A 24,922-nucleotide genomic window follows, 5' to 3' on the forward strand; every position below is an offset into this window, starting at 1 on the left:
CTCTCGGTCTGTCTGTCTCTCTCGGTCTGTCTGTCTCTCTCGGTCGGTCTGTCTGTCTCTCTCTCGGTCTGTCTGTCTGTCTGTCTCGGTCAGTCTGTCTGTCTCTCTCGGTCGGTCTGTCTGTCTCTCTCGGTCGGTCTGTCTGTCTCTCTCGGTCGGTCTGTCTGTCTCTCTCGGTCGGTCTGTCTGTCTCTCTCGGTCGGTCTGTCTGTCTCTCTCGGTCGTCTGTCTGTCTCTCTCGGTCTCTGTCTGTCTCTCTCGGTCGGTCTGTCTGTCTCTCTCGGTCGGTCTGTCTGTCTCTCTCGGTCTCTGTCTGTCTCTCTCGGTCGGTCTGTCTGTCTCTCTCGGTCGGTCTGTCGGTCTGTCTGTCTGTCTGTCTGTCTGTCTGTCTGTCTCTCTCGGTCTGTCTGTCTGTCTCTCTCGGTCTGTCTGTCTGTCTCTCTCGGTCGGTCTGTCTGTCTGTCTCTCTCGGTCTGTCTGTCTGTCTGTCTCTCTCGGTCTGTCTGTCTGTCTGTCTCTCTCGGTCGGTCTGTCTGTCTGTCTCTCTCGGTCGGTCTGTCTGTCTGTCTCTCTCGGTCTGTCTGTCTGTCTGTCTGTCTCTCGGTCGGTCTGTCTGTCTGTCTGTCTCTCTCGGTCTGTCTGTCTCTCTCGGTCTGTCTGTCTGTCTCTCTCGGTCGGTCTGTCTGTCTCTCTCGGTCTGTCTGTCTCTCTCGGTCTGTCTGTCTCTCTCGGTCTGTCTGTCTCTCTCTCGTCTCTGTCTGTCTCTCTCGGTCTGTCTGTCTGTCTCTCTCTCGTCTGTCTCTGTCGGTCTGTCTGTCTCTCTCGGTCGGTCTGTCTCTCTCGGTCTGTCTGTCTGTCTCTCTCGGTCTGTCTGTCTGTCTGTCTCTCTCGGTCTGTCTGTCTCTCTCTCTCGGTCTGTCTGTCTGCTCTCTCTCGGTCTGTCTGTCTCTCTCTCTCTCGGTCTGTCTGTCTCTCTCTCTCTCGTCTGTCTGTCTCTCTCTCTCTCTGGTCTGTCTGTCTCTCTCGGTCTGTCTGTCTCTCTCTCTCTCGGTCTGTCTGTCTCTCTCTCTCTCGGTCTGTCTGTCTCTCTCTCTCTCGGTCTGTCTGTCTCTCTCTCTCGGTCTGTCTGTCTCTCTCGGTCTGTCTGTCTCTCTCTCTCTCGGTCTGTCTGTCTCTCTCTCTCGGTCTGTCTGTCTCTCTCTCGGTCTGTCTGTCTCTCTCGGTCTGTCTGTCTCTCTCGGTCTGTCTGTCTCTCTCGGTCTGTCTGTCTCTCTCGTCTGTCTGTCTCTCTCGGTCTGTCTGTCTCTCTCGGTCTGTCTGTCTCTCTCGGTCTGTCTGTCTCTCTCGGTCTGTCTGTCTCTCTCGGTCTGTCTGTCTCTCTCGGTCTGTCTGTCTCTCTCGGTCTGTCTGTCTCTCTCGGTCTGTCTGTCTCTCTCGGTCTGTCTGTCTCTCTCGGTCTGTCTGTCTCTCTCGGTCTGTCTGTCTCTCTCGGTCTGTCTGTCTCTCTCGGTCTGTCTGTCTCTCTCGGTCTGTCTGTCTCTCTCGGTCTGTCTGTCTCTCTCGGTCTGTCTGTCTCTCTCGGTCTGTCTGTCTCTCTCGGTCTGTCTGTCTCTCTCGGTCTGTCTGTCTCTCTCGGTCTGTCTGTCTCTCTCGGTCTGTCTGTCTCTCTCGGTCTGTCTGTCTCTCTCGGTCTGTCTGTCTCTCTCGGTCTGTCTGTCTCTCTCGGTCTGTCTGTCTCTCTCGGTCTGTCTGTCTCTCTCGGTCTGTCTGTCTCTCTCGGTCTGTCTGTCTCTCTCGGTCTGTCTGTCTCTCTCGGTCTGTCTGTCTCTCTCGGTCTGTCTGTCTCTCTCGGTCTGTCTGTCTCTCTCGGTCTGTCTGTCTCTCTCGGTCTGTCTGTCTCTCTCTCTGTCTGTCTGTCTCTGTCCCTGTTTGTGTGTCTGTGTCTCCCTCTCTCTTTGTCTCTCTCTCTCTCTCTCTCTCTTTGCGCTTGCGTCTCTGTGTGTGCCGTTCCCCCCATGTTACCTGATGAAACTGCTGTGCCATATGATACACATTCAAATGCCATAAAGCAACACTACAAAGCTCTCCCTGTCCTCCGCCGTGCCCTGATTGTATTACTGCTGACAATATCCAGCAATGTGCATGTACACCCTGTCACGTCTACTGTTGCTTGCCCCAATTATGACTTGTGCTCTGATGATTTCCGCTTCACTGATTTCTGCACTCGTTAAAGCCTGGGTTTTCTGCACATTAACACTAGAAGCTTATTACCTACAATTATCAATTAAAAGTGTGGTTTCACAGGTCCAACCCAGATGAACCCAGAGAAAGTGTGTTCTGAACACTTATGTTAACCTTTCTGGTTATAACCTTTTTCGACAAGACGGCTCTTCCAAAGGTGGTGGAGTGGCCATCTTTACCAAGGATCACCTTCAGTGCTCCAACAATTTGATTAGCTGGTTTTAAGCATTAAGCGTTCAAATATCTCTGTTGACTGTTGCTTGGTGTTATCGTCCACGATCACAACCAGCCTGTAACCTACTTGCCCTAAGCTCTCTCCTGGCCCCTTACACTAAGTCTGAATTTGTCCTAATAGGTGACCTAAACTGGGACATGCTTATTCAGCTTGATTCTCTCTGTCGAAGATGCTTGGACCTTCCTTTTTGATATTTTCAGTGGTATTGTTAACAAGCGCGCCCCCATAAAAAATACAAAAAATGTAGCCGCTGGTTCGACCGTGATCTGGCAGAGTTACTCCACCTCAAGAACCCCATTTGGCAAAAGGCTCGGCACACAAATACTCAGGCTGTCATTCAGGCAAATTAGAAATAAGTGCACTCAGACTATCTGGAAGGCCAAAGTGAGTTACTTTTAGGAGCAGTTCTCTCTGTGGGTCTAACCCCAAGAAGTTCTGGAAAATGGTGAAAGACCTGCAGAATAAACCGTCCACCTAACAGCTGCCCATGTCCCTTAGTGTTGATGATGTGGTTGTTACTGACAAGGAGCGTATGACTGAGCTCTTTAAATCACCACTTCATTACGTCAGGATTCCTAATTGGACTCAGCCACGCCTCCTTGCCCATCCAACACATCCTATCCCAGCCCTTCTAATGCAATTAGCCCTGATGCTCCTCCCTCTTTTCCTCCTGCTCCGCTACACAGCTTCTCCCTGCAGGCAGTCACTGAGTCTGAGGTGCTAAAGGAGCTCCTTAATAAACTTGACCCTAAAAAAACACAACTGGGTCAGATCCTTTCTCCTTTAAGGTTAAAGACCCCATCATCGCAGAGCCCTTCTCGACCTCTGGGAAGACAGCCACGGTGCGTCCGTTATTTAAAGGGGGAGCACAAGCTGGTCCTAACTGTATTAGGCCAATTTCTATCCTGTCCTGTTAATCAAAAGTGTTAGGAAAAACTTGTCAATCAATTGACTGGATTTCTTGATGCATCAGCACATATCCAAGCTGCAGGCTAAGGTTAAATCTAGACTTGGTTTCCTCTATCGTAATAGCTCCTCTTTCACCCCAGCTTCTAAACCAACACTGATTCAGAAGTTCATCCTACCCATGCTAGCTTACAGAGACGTAATTGATATATCTGCAGGTAAGGGTGCTCTTGAACGGCTAGATGTTCTTTACCATTCAACCATCAGATTTGCCACCAATGCTCCTTATAGGACACATCCCTGCACTCTAGACTCTTCTGTGAACTGACCATCTCTGTATTCCCGGCTTAAGACCCACTCGTTGGCGCTTATTTATAAAACCCTCTTAGGCCTCACTCCCCCCTATCTGAGATATATACTGCAGCTCTCATACTCCACATAAAACACCCGTTCTGCCAGTCACATTCAGTTAAAGGTCCCCAAAGCACACACATCCCTAAGTCGCTCCTCTTTTCAGTACGCTGCAGCTAGTGACTGGAATGAGCTTCAAAAAACAACAACTGGACAGTTTTATCTCCATCTCTACGTTCATGGACTCACGGACACTTGCGGCTGCTTTACATGATGTATTGTGGCCTCGACCGTTTTGCCCCTCGTGCTGTTGTCTGTGCCTAACAACGTTGTTTGTGCTGCTAACCATGTTGTGGTGCTGCCATGTGTTGCTACCATGTGTTGTCTTAGATCTCTTTTTGTAGTGATGTGTGTCTTGTCCTACATATTTATTTTTTATCCCAGCCCCTGTCCCCGCAGGAGGCTGTTTGCCACTTGGTAGGCAGTTACTGTAAATAAGAATTTGTTCTTGCCTAGTTAAATAAAAAAGTTTTTTTTAAAAAGAGTCCCATTTACATTGTTTAATTTATTGACGGTCCCTAACTAGCCCCACAGATAGGCTATCCAAAGTCAAACCAACTTTACCACCGCCGACTGAAGCTAATATACGAAAGAAGTTGGCTAGCTTGCTGGCTAGTCTACTTCCAGACACAAGACCTGGTTAGACTGTTTCAAGTTATCGAGAAGGGTGAGTGACTAACTGTGTACTGTTTTGGCAGAGTGAAAGTACAAAACGCTTCCCACGTTCAAACATAAACACACACCAACATGAAAGCATGCCTCCAAATCTCGTTCTCAGTCGCATTTCCTAATGAGGAGAAATGAAACCGAGGCCAAATCAGGAAGTTCGACCCCCCTTTAAAAGGAATAGTGTCGAGAATGGTGCAAAAAATATAGTGGAATGGAATTCTCGCACCTGTTTACACCAACCCAATGCTTTTTAACGTCAGTAGTCCATGTAAGAAGAATCAAATTAGCTACTTAGCAGCACCCTCCCCCCTTCGGCTAGTGATAGCCGTGATGCACAAACAAGGACTTTTTGAAACATCGCCATCCCCTGGCCGCATTTACCCGCCAGATTGAGAAGCTTGAAAACCACAGAAGTTGAATGAACATAATTCATGATGGTTTGTATTTTATTTTAGTTCGTTTTAGTTTTTCAAACAGGTTTGTTAATCATTTTATTTCAGAGTTCTATATGGTTTTTTCCCCCCATGATTAGTTTTTGTTTACTATAATAAACTTGCTATGAAGTACTTTCAATAGAGATTCAAAGTGCTCTTTAGTCCATGACTAGGCTGAAATGACTAGCCAGTCTAATGTGACTCGGAGGGGGGCCAGGGTAAAGTACTGTACCTGTATCTCCAGTTCAGAGATTTGTTGCTGCAGCTCAGCCATAGCAGCAATGTTGTCAGCCTCTCTCAGCCTCACCGCCATCACCTCCTCCTTGTTCTGAAACAAAGAAATAAACGCTGTCAGGCCAGAGTGTCACCGAACGTGAAAAAGAGTGAGTGTCACCAACATTGTAGAAAAGATAGCCTATTGCATTTATGTCAGTTAGCCTATTACCTCTGCTGAAGTAATATTTCTAGAGTGTTATCAAAGACATGTTAACAGCCATTACCACACTGTAAGCTCCTGGGAAACATTTTTATTACAGTTTAGTAGGGTTCCTGAGGAAATCCCAGAGAGAAAAGGGGTGTTGCTGAGCTGCAGAGGGCAGTTTAACACACACACACACACACACTTAACACCTTCACCAGTACAGAGATGTTAAGAAGTCAAAAGCAAAACAAACTGCTTCCCTGTTCAGAACCTGAAGACCTGATCTTAACAGGAGGCAACAGATCAGATAAAATAATGATTTTTGACAACTTATCAAACCAGTGATGGAGAAATATTCCCATTGTCCTTTCTGGCATGGTTTCAGATTCTACGGTGGATGCATTATGCAGCATAACCAGAACAGCACAGTTCAGTTGGCTCAGCTCTGTTCGGCTCAGTAGTGTGAATAGGGTATCAGTGGAAAAGCCACCTCACCAGCCAGTTCTCGTCATCCCAACAGCAAACTTTCTTACCTTGCACTCAATCTCTGCCTGTTTGCGTTTGATCTCCTGCAGCTGAACGTACAGGCTCTTGTTCTGGGCGGTCAGCACAGTCACACGCTCCTGAAAGCCCCGGCCCTCCTGCTCCGCCCGACGCAGTTGGTTGCCATGGATCTGGTTCTGCAGGCGGAGAGGGAGGGATATGGAAGGTACATTTTGGGAAGGGGAAGTTTATGCACTACACAACCCCGCTGCTATATCACAAGAAGCCACCCATTTGAAACAATTTCTATATCTTGAATCATTATTTGCCTACAATAGAAAGTAGTAACTTAAAATGTCTGCCCACTTCAACATGGAATACATTACCGCCTTACACCAGTACATCTGGAGCTACGGATACGTTGACAGTTAAAAATATGTACTTCTGCTGCCACCTAGCGATTTGATAATGCAATAAAAGGGGACATTTGAATACCCTAAAATTCAAGTTTTATTTGTCACATGAACATGTACAGTGAAATGCTTAACTTGCAAGCACTGCCCAATAGTGCAGTGTTCAATATAAACAAGTATGACTAATAAAACAAATAAGAAAGGAAGTTATATACAGGGTCAGTACCAACTCCACATTTACAAAAATGGACTGGTAGCAGGATAAATAAAAGTAAAAACAATAATAACAGTATGGCAGTAGCATTAGTGGTGGGTGAGTGTATGTACAGCGCATTCGGAAAGTATTTGGACCCCTAGACTTTTTCCACATTGTGTTAGGTTACAGTCTCATTCTAAAATTGATTAAATAAAACATGTTCCTCATCAAGCTACACACAACACCCCATAATTGCAAATGTAGAAAAGAAACTACAGAGAAATACCTTAATTACTTAAGTATTCAGACACTTTGCTATGAGACTCGAAATTGAGCTCAGGTGCATCCTGTAATCATTGATCATCCTTGATGTTTCCACAACTTGATTGGAGTCCACCTGCGGTAAATTCAATTGTTTGGACATGATTTGGAAAGGCAAATACCGGTCTATAGAAGTTCTCACAGTTGACAGTGGATGTCAGAGCAAAAACCAAGCCATGAGGTCGAAGGAATTGTCCGTAGAGCTCCGAGACAGAATTGTGTTGAGGCACAGATCGGGGAAGGGTACCAAAACATTTCTGCAGCATTGAAGGTCCCCAAGAACACAGTGGCCTCCATCATTCTTAAATGGAAGACGTTTGGGACCACCAAGACTCTTCCTAGAGTTGGCCACCTGGACAAACTGAGCAAGGGCCTTAGTCAGGGAGGTGACCAAGAACCCGATTGTCACTCTGACAGAGGTCCTCTGTGGAGATGGGAGAACCTTCCAGAAGGATAACCATATCTGCAGAACTCCACCAATCAGGCCTTTATGGTAGAGTGGCCAGACGGAAGCCACTCCTCAGTAAAAAGCACATGACAGAGTTTGCCAAAAGGCACCTAAAGGACGCAGACCATTAAAAACAAGATTATCTGGTCTGAGGAAACCAAGATTGAGCTCTTTGGCCTGAATGCAAAGCTTCATGTCTGGAGGAAACCTGGCACCATCCCTACGGTGAAGCACGGTGGTGGCAGCATCATGCTGTGGGGATATTTTTTAGCGGTAGGGAAAGATGAATGGAACAAAGTACAGAGAGATCCTTGATGAAAACCTGCTCCAGAGCACTCAGGGCGAAGGTTCACCTTCCAACACAACAACCCTAAGCACACAGCCAAGACAACGCAGGAGTGGCTTCGGGACAGGTCTCAAAGTCCTTAAGTGTCTCAGCCAGAGCCCGGACTTGAACCCAATCGAACATCCCTGGAGAGACCTGAAAATAGCTGTGCAGCGATGCTCCCCATCCAATCTGACAGAGCTTGGGAGGATCTGCAGAGATGAATGGAAGAAACTCTCCAAATACAGATGTGCCAAGCTTGTTTTCGTCACACCCAAGAAGACTTGAGGCTGTAATCACTTTCCAAAGGTGCTTCAACAAAGTACTGAGTAAAGGGTTTGAATACTTATGTAAAATGTACCAAAAAAAACATTTTGGTACATTTGCAAACATTTCTAAAAAACCTCTGTCATTATGGGGTAGTGTGTGTAGAAAAACATATTTAATCAATTTTAGAATAAGGCTATAATCTAAGATAATGTAAAAAGTCAAGGGGTTGGAATACTTTCCAAATGCACTGTGTAAGTGTGTGTGTGTGTATATGTGTGCAAATGTGTTAGTGTAGGCGGGATAGACGGATATACATTGTAAACAGGGCACACACATGCATGTCAAGATACAGGTAGACTACTAATATTTCTACAAAGGCTTAGCTGTGTGTGTGCCCTCTGACCTGTGTCTCCAGCTCCATCATCCTCTGTCGTGACTCTCTGAGCTCCGCCTGGGCCTCAGCCTCCCGCAGTCTGACACTCATTAGCTCGTCCTGCAGCTCAGACATAGCATTCTTCTTAGGGCTGTCCTTCCAGCGGCCCGCCGTACGCGCCAGGTGACGCTGTAAGAGCAGGTGGAGACGCACGCAATCAACCAAAGATGCTCGGACTCCACGCAACTAAAATAGCTAAGTCCTCACCTTATATGGTGTGGGAATAGATGTTCCTCCTTACCAACTGAGCTCCTTCAGTCCAGTCACAGCCTAAGCTTCCCTCGTATAAAATTATACTATATTATACTATATTTAGCTGTTCCTTACCTGCCAGTGCTCGTCCAGGTCTCTGACCTGTTGTCTGAGCTCCTTCTGCCCAGTCACAGCCTCAGCCTCTCTCAGCTTCACTGCTATCAGCTCCTCCTGCAACCGCACTACGTTGGTGTCATCTGGCAGAGACGTGTTCCTCTGAGGAGAGAGACAGAAACAAACAGTCACAACCAAAACAATGACTGAGAAGACCCAAATTCAGGGTGTGGAGTATGCTGGATAGGGACAGTAAAATACCAGGGATGTGTTCAGCAGGGCACAACATTGTGCAATTTACAGATATTTTTCTATGTAGATTCGATTCAGACTTTCATCTCTGTCACATGAAATCACATGAAATCACTTGCACCAAGTGCGCTTTTTAGAATAGTATTTTAGAACAGTGTTTTCTGTATTTTGGCAAATGTTTGAAAATCCCTTCACATTGGCTTCTTCATTACAGTAGTTGCATGTTACATAAAATTGCCTAGTGGCTATTGTTGCATGTTTGAATGAAAGTCCATAATATTGCTTCGTGGCTATTGTTGCATGTTTGAATGAAAGTCCATAATATTGCTTCGTGGCTATTGTTGCATGTTTGAATGAAAGTCCCCCCAAAATAATGTTCCTTGATTATGTTCCTTGTAGGGCTGTGGCGATACCAGTTTCGCAATATTTTTTCCCATGGCAAAAATAAAAACATTAAGCAGAAACGTTAGATTCCGCGATAAAATAAAATATCAAAGTAATTTCTAATTATGTCGACATAAGCAGCGTTCACTGTGAATGCAGTCTCCACTTTAAATGTCAATCACGCTGGCAGGAGAGGCTCATGCATGTACCGATAGGATGCATAGGGAGTGAATATTAAGCCTCTAAAGCCGATAAATCAATTTATTCCCAAGCAACTGGGAGTGTGAGTGGTCGGTTTTGTACAACAGCGAACCAACAAGCCATGGCTTCCCCCAGAGGAAAAGACAACAATCAACTTGGAGACGCAAACGACAGTAATAAACAGCTAAAGGCGATCCAGTGAAACGTAGCTCTCAATGCACACAAAAACAAATTAACTGCAACAATCTCATTACAAAAGTGGATTCGCTCAAAAAGAAAGTAGAGGCTATCGTGTCAGACACGCACAAACGAGAGGCGTTGCGCATGAACGAATGTAACGAAATTAGCATTTTGGAAAAGTTGCAAACTTTAGAAGATTAATTGGACCAACAAGAACACAGAACGAGTAGAAAAATTTGAATATTGCCCTTACTGGAAGACGAGGAAATAGGATACATTTTTAGCTATGATTTAACTATACTACAATGTAATTTGATTTATTTTTGTGACTCGTAAACCTGTAAGAGTTCGGGACAGATTAAGAGAGGATGTCGAGTCATTATTCCTTGTTGTCATTATAGCTAAAACACAATGGTGGTTATTGGTGGCTCTATCCAAGGGATTGGGAGGAGGTGACTGGGAGGGCATCAAACATATTTCTCTGAGGTGTGTGTGTGTGTGTGTGTGTGTGGGCAACTCACTCCAGTCTCTAGGTGGACCCACTCTCCCCATGTGGACCCTCACCAGCCACTATATTTTAAATTACTAGGTAATGCAAACTGACCACAATACTTAAGTTGCAATTTTTCTCCAATGTATGTGCAATAACAATCTACAGACTGTTGGTACATAAGAAGAATAGTTGAAGCTTAAAAGCCCTAAAAAGGCATAGCACCTGTTAAAATGTTTTATTTGATTCTATTTGAAAATAGACTGAACAGACAAGGTTAACTTTGATTTTATACAAGTCAAAGCCAAATGAATCCAACTTATTACATGGACTGTGCACAGGCTCTATGATGGGAAAAAAACATATGGTTCTTGAACACTTAAGTGGTTTTCCTGCAAGAGTTACATTTCAAAAAAGGAGAAATGTAATATTTAAAGAGGAGCTGGGTTGGACAGGCCTATGACACACACAAGCCTAAGATCACCATGTGCAATGCCAAGCGTTGGCTGGAGCTGTGTAAAGCTCGCCGCCACTGGAGTCTGGAGCAGTGAAACGCGTTCTCTGGAGTGATGAATTACAGTTCACCATCTGGGAATCCGATAGACGAATCTGGGTTTTGTGGATGCCAGGAGAACACTACCTGCCCCAATGCAGAGTGCCAACTGCAAAGTTTGGTGTAGGAGAAACAATGGTCGCTGGCTGTTTTTAATGGTTCGGGCTAGGATCCTTAGTTCCATTGAAGGGCAATCTGTGCTTCCAACTTTGTGGCAATAATTTGGGGAAGGCCCTTTCCTGTTTCAGCATGACAATGCCCCCGTGCACAAAGCAAGGTCCATAGAGAAACAGTTTGTCGAGATCGGTGTGGAAGAACTTGACTGGCCTGCACAGAGCCCTAACCTCAACCCCACCGAACACTTTTGATATGAATCGGAACGCGGACAGCGAGCCAGGCCTAATCACCCAACATCAGTGACAGACCTCACTAATTATGTTGTGGCTAAATGGAAGAAAGCCCCCGGCCGCAGCAATGTTCCAACATCTAGTGGAAAGCCTTCCCCGAAGAGTGGAGGCTGTTATAGAAGCAAAGGGGAACCAACTTCATATTAATGCCCATGATTTTGGAATGAGATGTTTGACGAGCAGGTGTCCACATACTTTTGGTCATGTAGTGTATTTAAGGAGTGCATGGTGCCAGCATTGGAGGATTTGGATTAATGACCAATCTATGGACAGCATGATTGTTTCTGTCAAACAGGTAGGCCTAACTCTTATTTTATTGAATAGGAAGAAATAGGCTCCAACAAAGCCCTTGTTGTTAGTGAAGTCGAATTAATATGAAGGAATGTTGTTGAAATGAATTGGGAACCATTTGCTGTCCACCTCTGTTTCATTATGCTGCCCACTTGCCTTTTTAGTTTACATTCTCCTGCACGCTCTCCTCATTAATAAGTTAATGATTGAAAAAGTGTCTTGTGACATTGTAATCCATTTGGTCTCCAGTCTATGAGCTACAAAAAAACAACACACGTAGGCTACATAATTTAGTCTATATTAAATACATTTTAGGGAACGTTAGTCTCTCCCAACATCACCCTAGCAAGGAACACTGGGCATGGACAAGCTAAATATTTTGAGCCCCTGCCTTTGGCCAAGTGGGCACTACTTATCATGGGGCAGCATCAGCGCTCACTTAAATAGCCCTCATGCCACTGGGTGAGAGAATGTATTGTTTTGGGGCAGAATAATGTAAGGTGTTATGTGTTGTTGGAGGTGCATCTTTAACTCATAAAATTGCGCCCTAGTCGAAATGCCACTCCAGGCAACTTTCTAATCCTGCCTAATGGGCAGGCCGGCCATGGGGCCTAATCATAGAATTATATTTAGAATCCCTATTAACTCAATAGCATCTCTGTGGGTCATAAAGATTTGTCATTTAACTTTTAAAATGTATTACCTTTTATTGTGGCATAAACACAACCAGTCATGATGTTTTAATCTAACTGTCAATCACTTCAAACGGGCTCCTTTACTAGGCTACCCACGCACGTTCATCCACTCGCAACTTATTTCCTCCAAACAGTGGTGAATGGAAAGAGACATCTGTGACAAAAAAAAACACCAAGAAGTGTCATGACATTTGCCGATTTTCATTAGAACAGAATGAATGCCTTCACAGCTGTCGTTGAGCGTCTCCTGTCGGACACTTACCTCTGCCTTGGCAAAATGTCAATGTTCTTGTTGGACCACATCACATTTTAGAGCGTAGGCTATACGTCTACCGCATGTTTTCAAGTCACTCATTTTTCATGCCTCATATGGGAGCGATAAATAATGGTGTAATAGCCAACAGTTTGAGTCATTTTGTTTTCATTATTGTGATAGGCTCATGTTTGAACGGAACGGCGTACCCACACTACTTCTTTTGGACGGAACGGCGTACCAAACCACACCGCCTTACTTTCACACCTGAACATTACTTACGACATTTACAGATAATGAAAAATGTACACTTAATCCAGTATAAACTAATGTATAGAATGTATTATACAAGAGACACAATTCTCACTGAGGGTGCATTCAGACACTCGATGGGTTGGACAATACTTTTCTCGTCAATCATGAAAAACATATACTTAACTGGGAAAAAAAAATCTACCTATCCTCCATCGTTAACACAATGGAAAGGCCAAATGCTTTATTATCTAAATGTTGAAAGTCTGTGGGCAACGGGCAGAAACAAAATGGTGCAGTTTGAGGTCATGCGACGGAGAGTGATGCGGGCGCTGGGGATAGGGGTGTGGATGTTTGTGTGTGTCTGTATGTTTTGTATTGTAAAACAATTTTCAATTACAAAAATTAAAATCGATTACACCGTAATGATGAATTTCCACAATGTGGATTGAATAGACCCCTAAATAAATGTGACTCTGGATGAAGACAACGTTTGTTTCCAACATTAGGGCGGTTTTCCTCAACGTTAAATCCGCTTTGCATTTTATTTCTTTGCCACGATACTAACGAGTATTGCAATACTGGTATCGTCCCAGCCCTAGTTCCTTGTAGGCATGCATATTATTTTCTGTTTGTCACATCATTTTACAAAACAAATGTCATCTGTTAACTGGTTAATGGGGGTCAGTTAGTCGGCAGCATCATTTTATGAAATTTGCATCCCTAACGTAGAACAAACATGCATCACGGAATCACATCAGCTCTAGTCATGACATTTCTATCCGCAATATCCCACAATGTTTACCTATTCCAGGTGGAATGCCTGACAGAGGAGTTAAACTAGGCAGCACTGTGACAGTGAGTGAATTCATGAGACAGTCCGAGCCAGGTAACACACCTTCTCTATGTCCAGGATCTTGTCTTGCATCTCTTTGAGGGCACACTGGGACTCTGCCTCCTTTAGCCTGGCCTGAACCAGTTCTCTCTCCAGCTGCAGGATAGACTCCTCTGTGTAGCAGGGGATGCCCTTCTACAGAAAGGAGAGGGAGGACCAGGAGAGAGTGAGGAAGAAATATTATTTGATACACCTTTTGAAATTGTTTCCCCAGACCTAAAATTAGTCAATGGACAATCTCCATTTATGGTGCATTATAGTCCAGGACTAGGCTTTATCGGTCTCCGGGAAACTGGCCAATAGTGTCCTTTAGGTTGGTCTGAGTAGGAATGCGTTAGAATCTCAAGATAACACTGGATATTCAAATGACCTACTTAAAATTAAATTACAATATAAATGTTATATATTTTCATTTAATATATTTGTATACATGAACATTGTATTGTAAAAAAAACACAAAAAAATCATTTGAGCAATCAACATGAGAAATGCATAGTTATTGTCCTGGAACTTAGAAGTAGCTAACTAACTTATTAAATTGCATACCACTAACAACCCCTCAAATACACCAAGCAGTATAGCGCCTCAATTTCATCCTTGATTTCCACAGAGGGCAGCAAATTAGGCTCACTCTCCCAAATCATTCTAAATGTTTAATGGGTATAGCAGCTCATTGTCAGAGCAAGAGAACACATTATGTAAAACACCGCAGTGCAGACATCACAACACGTTTCACTAAATCAGCTCATCAATATTAAAGGGTCTGTTTAGCACCAAGAGAGGGTCCCACTGGGGTACCACACACACAGCTCTGGCTCCACATTGCATACACCCACAGCACCTCCTTATAAATTCATGAATCCTTTCCAGGAGTATGATAATGACTGCAAAAGGTGATTGCACTGCGCAAACAGCATGCCCCAATTGAAGTAATGCATTGAAACAGGATCATTCTGTATTGAGTAAGAAAAGAGACAGAGTTTGTGGTCTGCAGTGAAGAGGTGGGGAGACTCCATCTCCACTGTCACCTTTACAGACTGTGAATTTGTTGCTAAGCAGCGTACATATTTTGATTAAGTGTAAAAAGTAAACATTGTCAACACAGGATATACATACAGTGCCTTCGGAAAGTATTCAGACGCCTGGACTTATTCCACATTTTGTTACGTTACAGACCTTTTCTAAAATGGATTAAAAAAAACAAAAATTATCCCCAGCAATCTACATACAATACCCCATAATGACAAAGCGAAAACAGGTTTAGACATTTTTGCAAATGTATTACAAATAAAAAACAAATACATTTACATAAGTATTCAGACCCTTCTAAGAGATTCGAAACTGAGCTCAGGTGCGTCTTTGAGATGTTTCTACAACTTGGAATCCACCTGTTTAAGTTCCTCGGCATACACATCACAGACAAACTGAATTGGTCCACTCACACAGACAGCATCGTGAAGAAGGCGCAGCAGCGCCTCTTCAACCTCAGGAGGCTGAAGAAATTTGGCTTGTCACCAAAAGCACTCACAAACTTCTACAGATGCACAATCGAGAGCATCCTGGCGGGCTGCATCACCGCCTGGTACGGCAACTGCTCCGACCACAACCGTAAGGCTCTCCAGTGGGTAGTGAGGTCTGCACAACGCATCACCGGGGGCAAACTACCTGCCCTCCAGGACACCTACACCACCCGATGTTACAGGAAGGCCATAAAGATCATCAAGGACAACAACCACCCGAGCCACTGCCTGTTCACCCCGCTATCATCCAGAAGGCGAGGTCAGTACAGGTGCATCAAAGCTGGGACCGAGAGACTGAAAAACAGCTTCTATCTCAAGGCCATCAGACTGTTAAACAGCCACCACTAACATTGAGTGGCTGCTGCCAAGACACTGACACTGACACTGACTCAACTCCAGCCACTTTAATAATGGGAATTGATGGGAAATGTAAAATATATCACTAGCCACTTTGAACAATGCTACCTAATATAATGTTACTTACCCTACATTATTAATCTCATATGTATACGTATATACTGTACTCTATATCATCTACTGCATCCTTATGTAATACATGTATCACTAGCCACTTTAACTATGCCACTTTGTTTACATACTCATCTCATATGTATATACTGTACTCGATACCATCTATTGTATCTTGCCTATGCTGCTCTGTACCATCACTCATTCATATATCTTTATGTACATATTCTTTATCCCCTTACACTGTGTATAAGACAGTAGTTTTGGAATTGTTAGTTAGATTAATTGTTGGTTATTACTGCATTGTCGGAACTAGAAGCACAAGCATTTCGCTACACTCGCATTAACATCTGCTAACCATGTGTATGTGACAAATAAAATTTGATTTGGTAAATTAAATTAATTGATCTAGAGGCGAAATAAACGCACACCAATTTAGGTGAGGTGCTGGGTAGCGGAGTAGAACATTGAAAGATTATTTGGCTACATAGGCCTACAAACATTTACAATAGCAACATCACAATAATCACAAATTCAATTGATTGGACATGATTTGCAAAGGTACACACCTGTCTATATAAGGTCCCACAGTTGACAGTGTCAGAGAAAAAACAAGTCATGAGGTGAAAGGAATTGTCCGTAGAGCTCCGAGACAGGATTATGTCGAGGCACAGATCTGGAGAAGGGTACCAAAACATTTATGCAGCATTGAAGGTCCCCAAGGACACAGTGGCCTCCATCATTCTTAAATGGAAGAAGTTTGGAACCACCCAAGACTCTTCCTAGAGCTGGCCGCCCGGCCAAACTGAGCAATCGGGGGAGAAGGTCCTTGGTCAGGGAAGTGACCAAGAACCTGATAGTAACTCTGACAGAGCTCCAGAGTTCCTCTGTGGAGATGGGAGAACCTTCCAGAAGGACAACCATCTCTGCAGCACTCCACCAACCAGGCCTTTATGGTAGCGTGGCCAGACGAAAGCAACTCCTCAGTAAATGGCACAACAGCCTGCTTAGAGTTTACCAAAAGGTCCCTAAAGGACACTCAGACCATGAGAAACAATATTCTCTGGTCTGATGAAACCAAGATTGAACTCTGACCTGAATGCCAAGCATCACGTCTGGTGGACACCTGGCACCATCCCTAAGGTGAAGCATGGTGGGGGCAGCATCATGCTGTGGGGATATTTTTCAGTGGCAGGGACTGGGAGACTAGTCAGGATCGAGGGAAAGATGAACGGCACAAAGTACAGAGAGATCCTTGATGAAAACCTGCTCCAGAGCGCTCAAGGACTCAGGACTGGGGTGAGGGTTCTCCATCCAACAGGACAACGACACTAAGCACACAGCCAAGACAACGCAGGAGTAGCTTCGGGACAAGTCTCTGAATGTCCTTGAGTGGCCCAGCCAGAGCCCGGACTCTAACCCGATAGAACATCTCTGGAAAGACCTGAAAATAGCTGTGCAGCAACGCTCCCCATACAATCTGACAGAGTTTGAGAGGATCTGCAGAGAAGAATGAGAGAAACTCCTGTTTTTGCTACGTCATTATTGGGTATTGTGTGCAGATTGATGAGGGAGAAAAAAAAAACATTCCATCAATTCTGAATAAGGATGTAACCTCACAAAATGTGGAAAAAGTCAAGGGGTCTGAATACTTTCCAAAGGCACTGTATACATGGCTAGTTCTCAAGACATGAAAGTGGACAGAAGAAAGTCAGTGCCCATGCATCCAGTGTTAAAACAAAAGCTGCATCTTATTCAATCTCATGACTATCTGACCTAGGGCTTTATACGAAATCCTCCCATTAAACTAGTGAACACCAACAAGCCAAAATAGTTCCACCAGATCAGGAGACATTTCAACAATCTCAATATCCTGTGCCTGAGTCAGATATGGAGACCAGACCACTGATCCGAGCCTGATGGATGGTGGGTTGACCAGGCCTGGGCTGATGATCATCCCTCCCAGAGGTCGCACTGTAAGATGTGCCACTTAGCAGGAGCTTTAATCCAAAGCGCCTTACAGTACAGTAAGTACATACATTCGTAGTATGTGAATGTGATCCCTGGAATTGTCATCGCCAGACTAAATCAACTGAGCCATACGGGAACATGAGCACTGTGTTACTCCTTACCAATAGTGGTCTCTGCTGGAGCTCCCTGATGGTGCTCTGTGCCAGCTCCAGTTGAGCTGTGGCCTCTTCGCTCTGCTGCCTGACCGTGGCCAGCTCCCGCACGACCAGGTAGGTCTCCTCTGCCTCCTGGGCACGTGTCACTTGTCCCTTTAGGACATAACCAACCGACGTTGGTGTGAGCAGGGAGCACCACGAAGGTGGGATGAACGGAAGGGGTGGGCATATCAAAGATGATATAAATAAAGCAGGATTGGGGGTTTTTCATTTTAAAACGCATGCTGTTTTTTCTCTCTGTAAAATTTTAAGATTGAGTCTCTTTGGTGGACTCGGAATGATAGCTCTAAGCATTTTCTTTTGGCATGGTTCAAGAAACTTAGGCATGCTGTTATGGGTGATTACATGCACTTCTTAAATCCTAGATTTCACCAAAGCGATCTGATTTCCATGTCCTAATTTGACATAAATGTATTTAAAAAAAATAATTTGGACATTTATTGTGCTATCATTTAAAGGTCAAATCATTAGCATGCAAAGCTACATCGAGATACAGACATTTGAGATGGGAAAGTGCAATGTAAGAGGGATTGGGGGGGGTAGTGGAGGAGAAAATGAAGTTTATACCTGGATCAATCTATCTGCCAAGGAAGCACTTTCCTACAAAACAGAAATATCCACAAGAGAGAAGCACAGAACGAAAGACCAAAGAACACAGTTATAACAGGAGAAAAACAGACAAACACTTGATTTGGTTTTTATAAAAGGGAAACTCAATGTTCATTTTCCTTCCTCCGTCGTTTTGGCAACCAATTACAATGTGAATCCTAACTTCCACATAAGTCAAATGTTCACTTAGCCATGCATTGATGTCAACGGGAGAAGTTAGCAATTGCCCCATAGTGTCCAAGTTATTTTACAAGTATGGGAGGTAGAAAAGGAACATGGTCTTGAGGTGTAGTGAAAAGGTTGTGGGGGTAAAGTGGTGACAGTGAGAATTAGGTGGTGAGGGTGACAGACAACATGGTGATGAGTTTCACACAGGCAAAGCAGAAGACGAGGACTAAACAGGGCCAAGAGAAAAATGAGACTAAGAAGTTCGCTATAAGCAGCATTTATTTTTAGGATGTAGCCATGCCTTTTTAGGTTCTTAAGTGCCGCATGGTTACGCTTGAGAAGCTTTTGAGCAATTCCAGTTAATATTTTGGGTATAAGAAGTTGCAGCCGTCGACTGGATTTGAAGCGATACTGTGATATGAGTGAATGAGTGGTTATGCCTCTAGACAGAGCCTGGTCGTTTGGGACAGATACTCAGGCAGTCCTCTGCCCAGGCCTCATGCACGGTGTCCTGGTACTCTGACCAGGCCTGGCAGTGCCTGTATCTTTGTGTTCAGACAAACATACCGGAAGATCCCAACAACATGCACAACAATGGCAGCCGTGCACTCTGGCATGCAGTGCTGCTCTGCATCATCCCAGGAGTCAACAGCCATCACTGAATGTAGCCTTTTAGAGCTCCACAGCCAGCTATAGTCTCAGAGGGTCTGATGTGAAGTGAGCTGGCAACCAGAGGGTTGCTGGTATCAAATCCTAGATGCCATTGCCTGCCATTGTGCCCTCGAGCAAGGCACTTAACACTCCACAACAGCTCCCCAGGTGTCCAGTGTGGCAGCCCCCCCGCACCTCTCCAAAAACCTGCACGTGTACGCATGTGTCATTCGGCGGGGTTGAGTTAAAAGCGGAAGTCAAATTTCGGTTGGACCTTGTGTGCAATCGACCAATAAAGTGGTCTTAATCTTACCTGGTCCTGAGCGTGGATCTCAAGACTGAGACATGCATCTCAATAAAAGACTTGCATTCCAAAGCCAACTAGGATCCTTTCACCCAATAAGATATACAGTGTCAGTGAGTGAGAATTCTAGTGTTGTCTTGTAAATTGGACAGACAGCCCAACAGCAGCACAGGCCAGTTAGTAGTGACAAGACCCACGAGTCTTTAGTGAACAACGACAGACACATGATGCATGAACAAGCACTTGATGGGTTAATGTATGGTAGGGGGTTATGGTCTTGTTGTGTGAATGGCCCTGACAAAAAGGTTCACTGGTATAATATGGCTTATTATTATTATTATTATTATGACTGGTGTCGTGACATAGGATGGCAAGGAGAGCCATGGTTCAACCGGTTTACCACCCTCCTCCACCTCCTTCGTGTCACTCACTTTCTCCAGTGTGTCTAGCCTCTGTTTCAGCAGTCTGTTCTCTGTGCGCAACCTCTGCAACACAAGGACACAGAACACAAATAAAAAGATCATACATACCTGGGGTTTTAAGTACAGTGAACTCAGCGTATGGAGCGCGGTTATAGTGATCAACTGCTAATAGTGATCAAATTGACCCGTACTGATGTCTATAAGAGTGAAAAATACCACTGCCTTGACTGATACCCTGGTAAGTTTAAAACATGTTTCAAACTAAACACATAGCCTACTGCTTCACCACTCACCTTAATCTCCACCTGCTCCTCCATCTCCTTAGTTTTGATTGTAGTGTATTCCTTTTCTAACCTGAAAACAGGGGTCATACGGCATCAATACAGCGCACTTGCAACACGTGTACTTGAGGCAAGCACCCATCTCCATCACACTGTAACTACCGTTGCCATGACAGCTCAAGGAACACATCGATTACATCTGCAGCCACAGATGTGCTTTTACAGTAACCAGGCCTAGAGTCCAAGGAGCGAGCAGAAGCGTAGTACTTACTTCTTCATCTTCTTGGCGTTGTACTTGACGTTATAAGCAGCGAGGATGACCTTGTCTGGTCCACTTTCCAGCTGGTGGGGGATGACCTTCTGAAAGTGCTACAGCAAAGCAGGCGAGACGTAACGATTGGGTGAGTATGAGACAGACATGCTCACACAAAGAAACTTCAAGTGTATGTTTATTGTCTTTCAATCTGTATCCTATAGCCTGGTCCCAGATCAGTTTGTACCATCTTGCCAATGCCTACAGCCATTGTCACAAACAGAACAAACAGATCTGGGACCAGACTATGTATCTTGTGCCTGCCGGCAATAATTGCCCCTCTGGGATGAAACAAGTTTGAATTGAATGCATAATTGTGTGCATTAACTCCGACAGGGTTGTAATTATAATGGTTATGGCTGCTCAGTCATACCTGTAACATTCCCTCCATGTCCAGCTGTATGAGTTCTGCCTGGTTCAATTGTAGGATGGCCAGTCCCACACGGAACACTATCTCCAGACCCTGAGACAAGCATTCCATTATTATAACATTCCATTATCTAGTGCCGCACAGAACACTGCGTTACCAAGGTGAAATTGAAGTTTAGTCCATAAGATATTCCAATTTGTGCTTTATGCCAAGGCCACCGGTGGGCGCTAATTGCTTGCATTTCCTCACATACCCTTGTGTTGGCTGTAATAAAAACTATTCTGGACTCACTTGACTAGAAGTAGACTGTCAAACATGAGTAAATCAGACGTTCTTTAAAAGCGGCAATCTGGGTTTAGTTTATCAGCAAAATGGCAGCCCTACCGCCAATTTTGGCATACAGTTGGGCGACGGGGATTGCACCTTTAACTGGACTCACCTCTAACATGAAGATGTCAAAAATCCTGGTAGCAACAGGGAGAGGGAAGGAGGTGAGGAAGATGGTGAGGAACCAGGAGGAGGCGTACATAGAAGTGTGGAAACTTTGGGCCTGGAAGTGGATATGGAGGTCTGGGAGAAGTTCCTAAAGGAGGGGGTGAAACGGTGGGTCGGAGATATCAATAGAATAAAACATGATCTTGAATAAAGATGTCACATTATCATGACACATTGACTAATTGTAAGTCGCTCTGGATAACAGCGTCTGCTAAATGATTACTATATCATTTGTATTCATATTGTCATAGTAAATTAACGTTCTGACATGCTGACCGCACTACATGTGCGAGCGTTGCGAAATAAATGTACATCCGAACTGCTCGCGTCTCAATGAGTGTCTGCGTAGTCAGGCGCTAAAATAAAACTAGGTTCTATTTGTGACGCTTGACACGCTGCAAGTCCCGCCTCTCCCATCTCCTCATTGGTTTTTAGGAGCATATAAGCACGTGGGTGATTGAAAGATGAACTTGAGGTCCACACTCCAGTCCAGTTGGTGGTGGTGATACACCTTAAAGTTGGTTGCCAACCGCCATAATAAAGCCCAAAGAAGAAGACTGAAGGAGGAGAGATTACTAGAAACTAACTTGGTTTACCATTTTATCTGTTTAATAATTGTCGGAGTAGAGGACCTTGTGCATTTCAGGTAAAATAACAACCCAATGTTTATATCCCAGGACAAATTAGCTAGCAACAGCATGCTAGCTAGCTAAATTGCCATGAATGTTTAATGCTTTTCAACCTGTCCCCAAATGAATATAGTTGGTTCAGATTTAGTTTTGATATTTCAACCTGCGTGTCCTGATCGCGTCTGGTGTGGATGGAAAAAATCAACATGCGCCCCATGGCGCACGTGGAAGCACGCCCGCACCCGGTCTATTCAGCATGTAAGGAGTCTTGGAGCGTGCTGTTGTAAGTCAATATTGCTCTGTAAAAGATTTGCAATTCTTTCATGTATCGAACCCATATCAGGTCTTACCTGGATCATAAACTCAAACTGGTACATGCAGAGTCCCAGCTCAGCCATACTGGGTTTGAACAGTTCTCTCAGTCTGTAGTCCTGCATTAGCTTCACGAACACACAGAACGCCTCCTCCTCAGGCATCTGGTGAGGGGGACACCACCAAACAAACACAAAGATCAACAAACAGTTTCCTTTATCCTTAGACCTCCTCATACACAATCTAAACCACACAAACACAGAGAGACAGAAAGAGAGATTAAGCCAAGTCCTGGACTAAAATATACCTTCAATGGAGATTCTTCATTGACAATGTTTTTCAGTCCAGGACTAGGCTTAATCTGTGTCTGGGAAACCTCACAACTTAATTAAACCTTTAATTTAAAAAAATCTTCCTCATATACATAAAATACAAACTTCACACAATACAAAATCAGACATATTATAATACAAGTTAATCACCACCACACAATTTACCAGTGGTCATGAAAAACACAACGTTTAGTACACAGTTCTCAAGAAAATGTACTCTGGTCAATATAACGAGTCTGTCAATGTGTGTAGTGGAAGGTTACATGTGACCATAACACATCATGTGTGTGTGTGTTCTAGTTCCATTATTACCTGCATGAGCAGCAGTCCAACGATGAAAGCACTTCCCTGACAGTAACCGACCTCCCGGTCCACCAGAGAGTAGGCCTGCAACAACAACAGGAAGTGACCTCGGATCAGTCTTCAGCCATGGTCATGAGGAGAGCTAAGCACTCTGCGTGTGCATCCCAAATGGCACACTACTCCCTACATGGAGCATTCCTTTTGACCAAAATTAGTGCACTTTATAGAGGAATATAGTGCCACTTGGCATGCAAGTCTGGGTCTATGAGAAACTGTCCCAGCTAAGGTTTTTCAGGGTCACGGTATAACTGTGGACTCAACACTTTCTGCCCTGTGTTCAAGCAATTCAGCACGAAGCCGGGCTACTGGCTCCCATTAAAACCTAATGAATTACTACTCCATTGGGTTGAGAAACAGCTTTTCTAGAACAATTCTGGCTCTGGCGCATGAGAAGAATAAAAGCAGTACTCTAACGCATTCTTCTTCGTCTTCTATTGATAGGACAGTCGGCTGATTGCCAGCCTGTTGGTGCTATCCTGCCAAGAGAACAAATGGATATGGGATCAGGCTGATAGGACAGATAATTGGAGATGGACAGGAAAGATTTGTTGAAAGATGGTCCAGGATTCATTCCAGTTACGATTATACACTGAGAATACAAAACATTAAGAACACAAGCTCTTTCCATGACCAGGTGAACACTGTGATCCATAATTGATGTCATGTGTTTTAAATGTCTAAATCAGTTTAGATGAAGGGGAGGAGATAGGTTAAATAAGGATTTTTAAGGCTTGAGACAATTGGGGGAGGCGTGTTTGTGTCAAGAACTGCAACGCTGCAGCTTTTTTACGCTCAACAGTTTCCAGTGTGTATCAAAAATGGTGCACCACCTAAAGGAAATCCAGCCAACTTGACAACTGTGGGAAGCATTGGAGTCAACATGGGCTAGCATCCCTGTGGAACGCTTCCGACAACTTGTAGAGTCCATGCCCCCGATGAATTGAGGCAGGTCTGAGGGCAAAAAGGTAGGTGGGGGGGTGCAACTCAATATTAGAAAGGTGTTCGTAATGTTTGGTATACTCAGTGTCTAAGTGCTGAAGGCGCAGGAGCTAACCGCTAAACCAATTCCAGACCACACTGTAAAGCAATCAGTTGCGCGTATTGGTTTGAAACAAAACAAGGGTTGCAAAATTCCAGTAACTTTCTCCAAATTCTTTTTTCTTTTTTATCCCAGTTGAAGAGTTCCAGGTTAGAGAATTCCCTCGTAGCTTACTCCTTGATTCTAGAAATCCCCCCTTTTTTATTTTATAAACCTATAAATCATTCACCTTCATGACATTGAAGAGTACTTCCTGTCCCAAGCTGTCCTCCTTAAAGAACTCGTGCTCAGGGTAGGTCCGGGCGATGTCCCGGCGAATCAGCTTCTCGCAAGGTGACGTCATCTTCAGCAGCTCAGAGTACTGGTCTTTGATAGGCATGTTTTGGGCATTGCATAGCAACTGCCATACTATCGCCCGGAAGTGGTGGGGGATCCCTTTTCTGACCAGATCCTGTTGGGGGGAGATGAAACATATAAATCAGTATTGGCTTTGGTCCAAAAATGCTAATATTACCAATTGGTGGCAGTAACTAAACCAAAGTGTGGTTTGCAGTTTATCCGACCTTGTCAATAGATCGCTTTCAAAATATATAAATGTTTTTGCGGACTTTCTCTAATCATTGATGTAACATGAGAACAGCCTTTTGAAGGAAAACATGTAGACCTTTTTTTCTTCATGTTTTTATATACAAAGTAATGTACTGGTATCCACATAGAATGAGACTTCTTATGACGGTGCTCAGAACAAACTAAATCATTTGTCTCTCTGTGTGGTGCTATGCTCCAATGTGTTTTTCTCCACCGCACAGCATGTAAACCCAGTCAGTCTCAGTCATCTTAATACAATTTTCCACCACTAAATATAATCTAGTCAGCAAGGCCTTGTGCAGAGTGAAATGTTGTTCTTGCAAATTACTGCTGATGTGACTCGATTAGGACCTTTCCTCTGCAGACAGGGAACACTGGCATGGGTTGCTTCTTTGAGTGTGTGTGTGGTCATGGGATCTCTCTCCCTTTCTCTGAGGTCATCCTGGACAGTCCCAGCCTTGTAATGGAAACAATAGACTCTTACAGTAAGCCTATTGTACGTTCCTA

At 44.3% G+C, this 24,922-nt stretch overlaps 1 protein-coding gene across 5 annotated transcripts in view; it reads right to left on the reverse strand.

The window, feature by feature from the left end:
• LOC112249764 (ecotropic viral integration site 5 protein homolog) overlaps positions 1–24,922 on the reverse strand; it is a 101,092-nt gene that overhangs the window by 26,343 nt on the left and 49,827 nt on the right. For 4 of the 5 annotated variants that reach the window (XM_024419536.2, XM_024419535.2, XM_024419538.2 and 1 more), the window contains 15 exons: positions 24,057–24,278; positions 22,738–22,812; positions 22,132–22,257; positions 21,097–21,240; positions 20,661–20,750; positions 20,246–20,343; positions 19,987–20,047; positions 19,703–19,756; positions 18,107–18,139; positions 17,486–17,632; positions 13,369–13,500; positions 8,534–8,674; positions 8,177–8,335; positions 5,851–5,997; positions 5,129–5,224 (listed from right to left, as the gene is read on the reverse strand). In XM_024419536.2, coding sequence (XP_024275304.1) covers positions 5,129–5,224; positions 5,851–5,997; positions 8,177–8,335; positions 8,534–8,674; positions 13,369–13,500; positions 17,486–17,632; positions 18,107–18,139; positions 19,703–19,756; positions 19,987–20,047; positions 20,246–20,343; positions 20,661–20,750; positions 21,097–21,240; positions 22,132–22,257; positions 22,738–22,812; positions 24,057–24,278 — 1,725 coding nt within the window. The remainder of the gene's footprint in view (positions 1–5,128; positions 5,225–5,850; positions 5,998–8,176; positions 8,336–8,533; positions 8,675–13,368; positions 13,501–17,485; positions 17,633–18,106; positions 18,140–19,702; positions 19,757–19,986; positions 20,048–20,245; positions 20,344–20,660; positions 20,751–21,096; positions 21,241–22,131; positions 22,258–22,737; positions 22,813–24,056; positions 24,279–24,922) is intronic. The other variant, XM_024419546.2, reaches the window with a different exon arrangement.

This window comes from Oncorhynchus tshawytscha, linkage group LG01, assembly GCF_018296145.1.
Source record: "Oncorhynchus tshawytscha isolate Ot180627B linkage group LG01, Otsh_v2.0, whole genome shotgun sequence".
Classification (NCBI taxonomy): domain Eukaryota; kingdom Metazoa; phylum Chordata; class Actinopteri; order Salmoniformes; family Salmonidae; genus Oncorhynchus; species Oncorhynchus tshawytscha.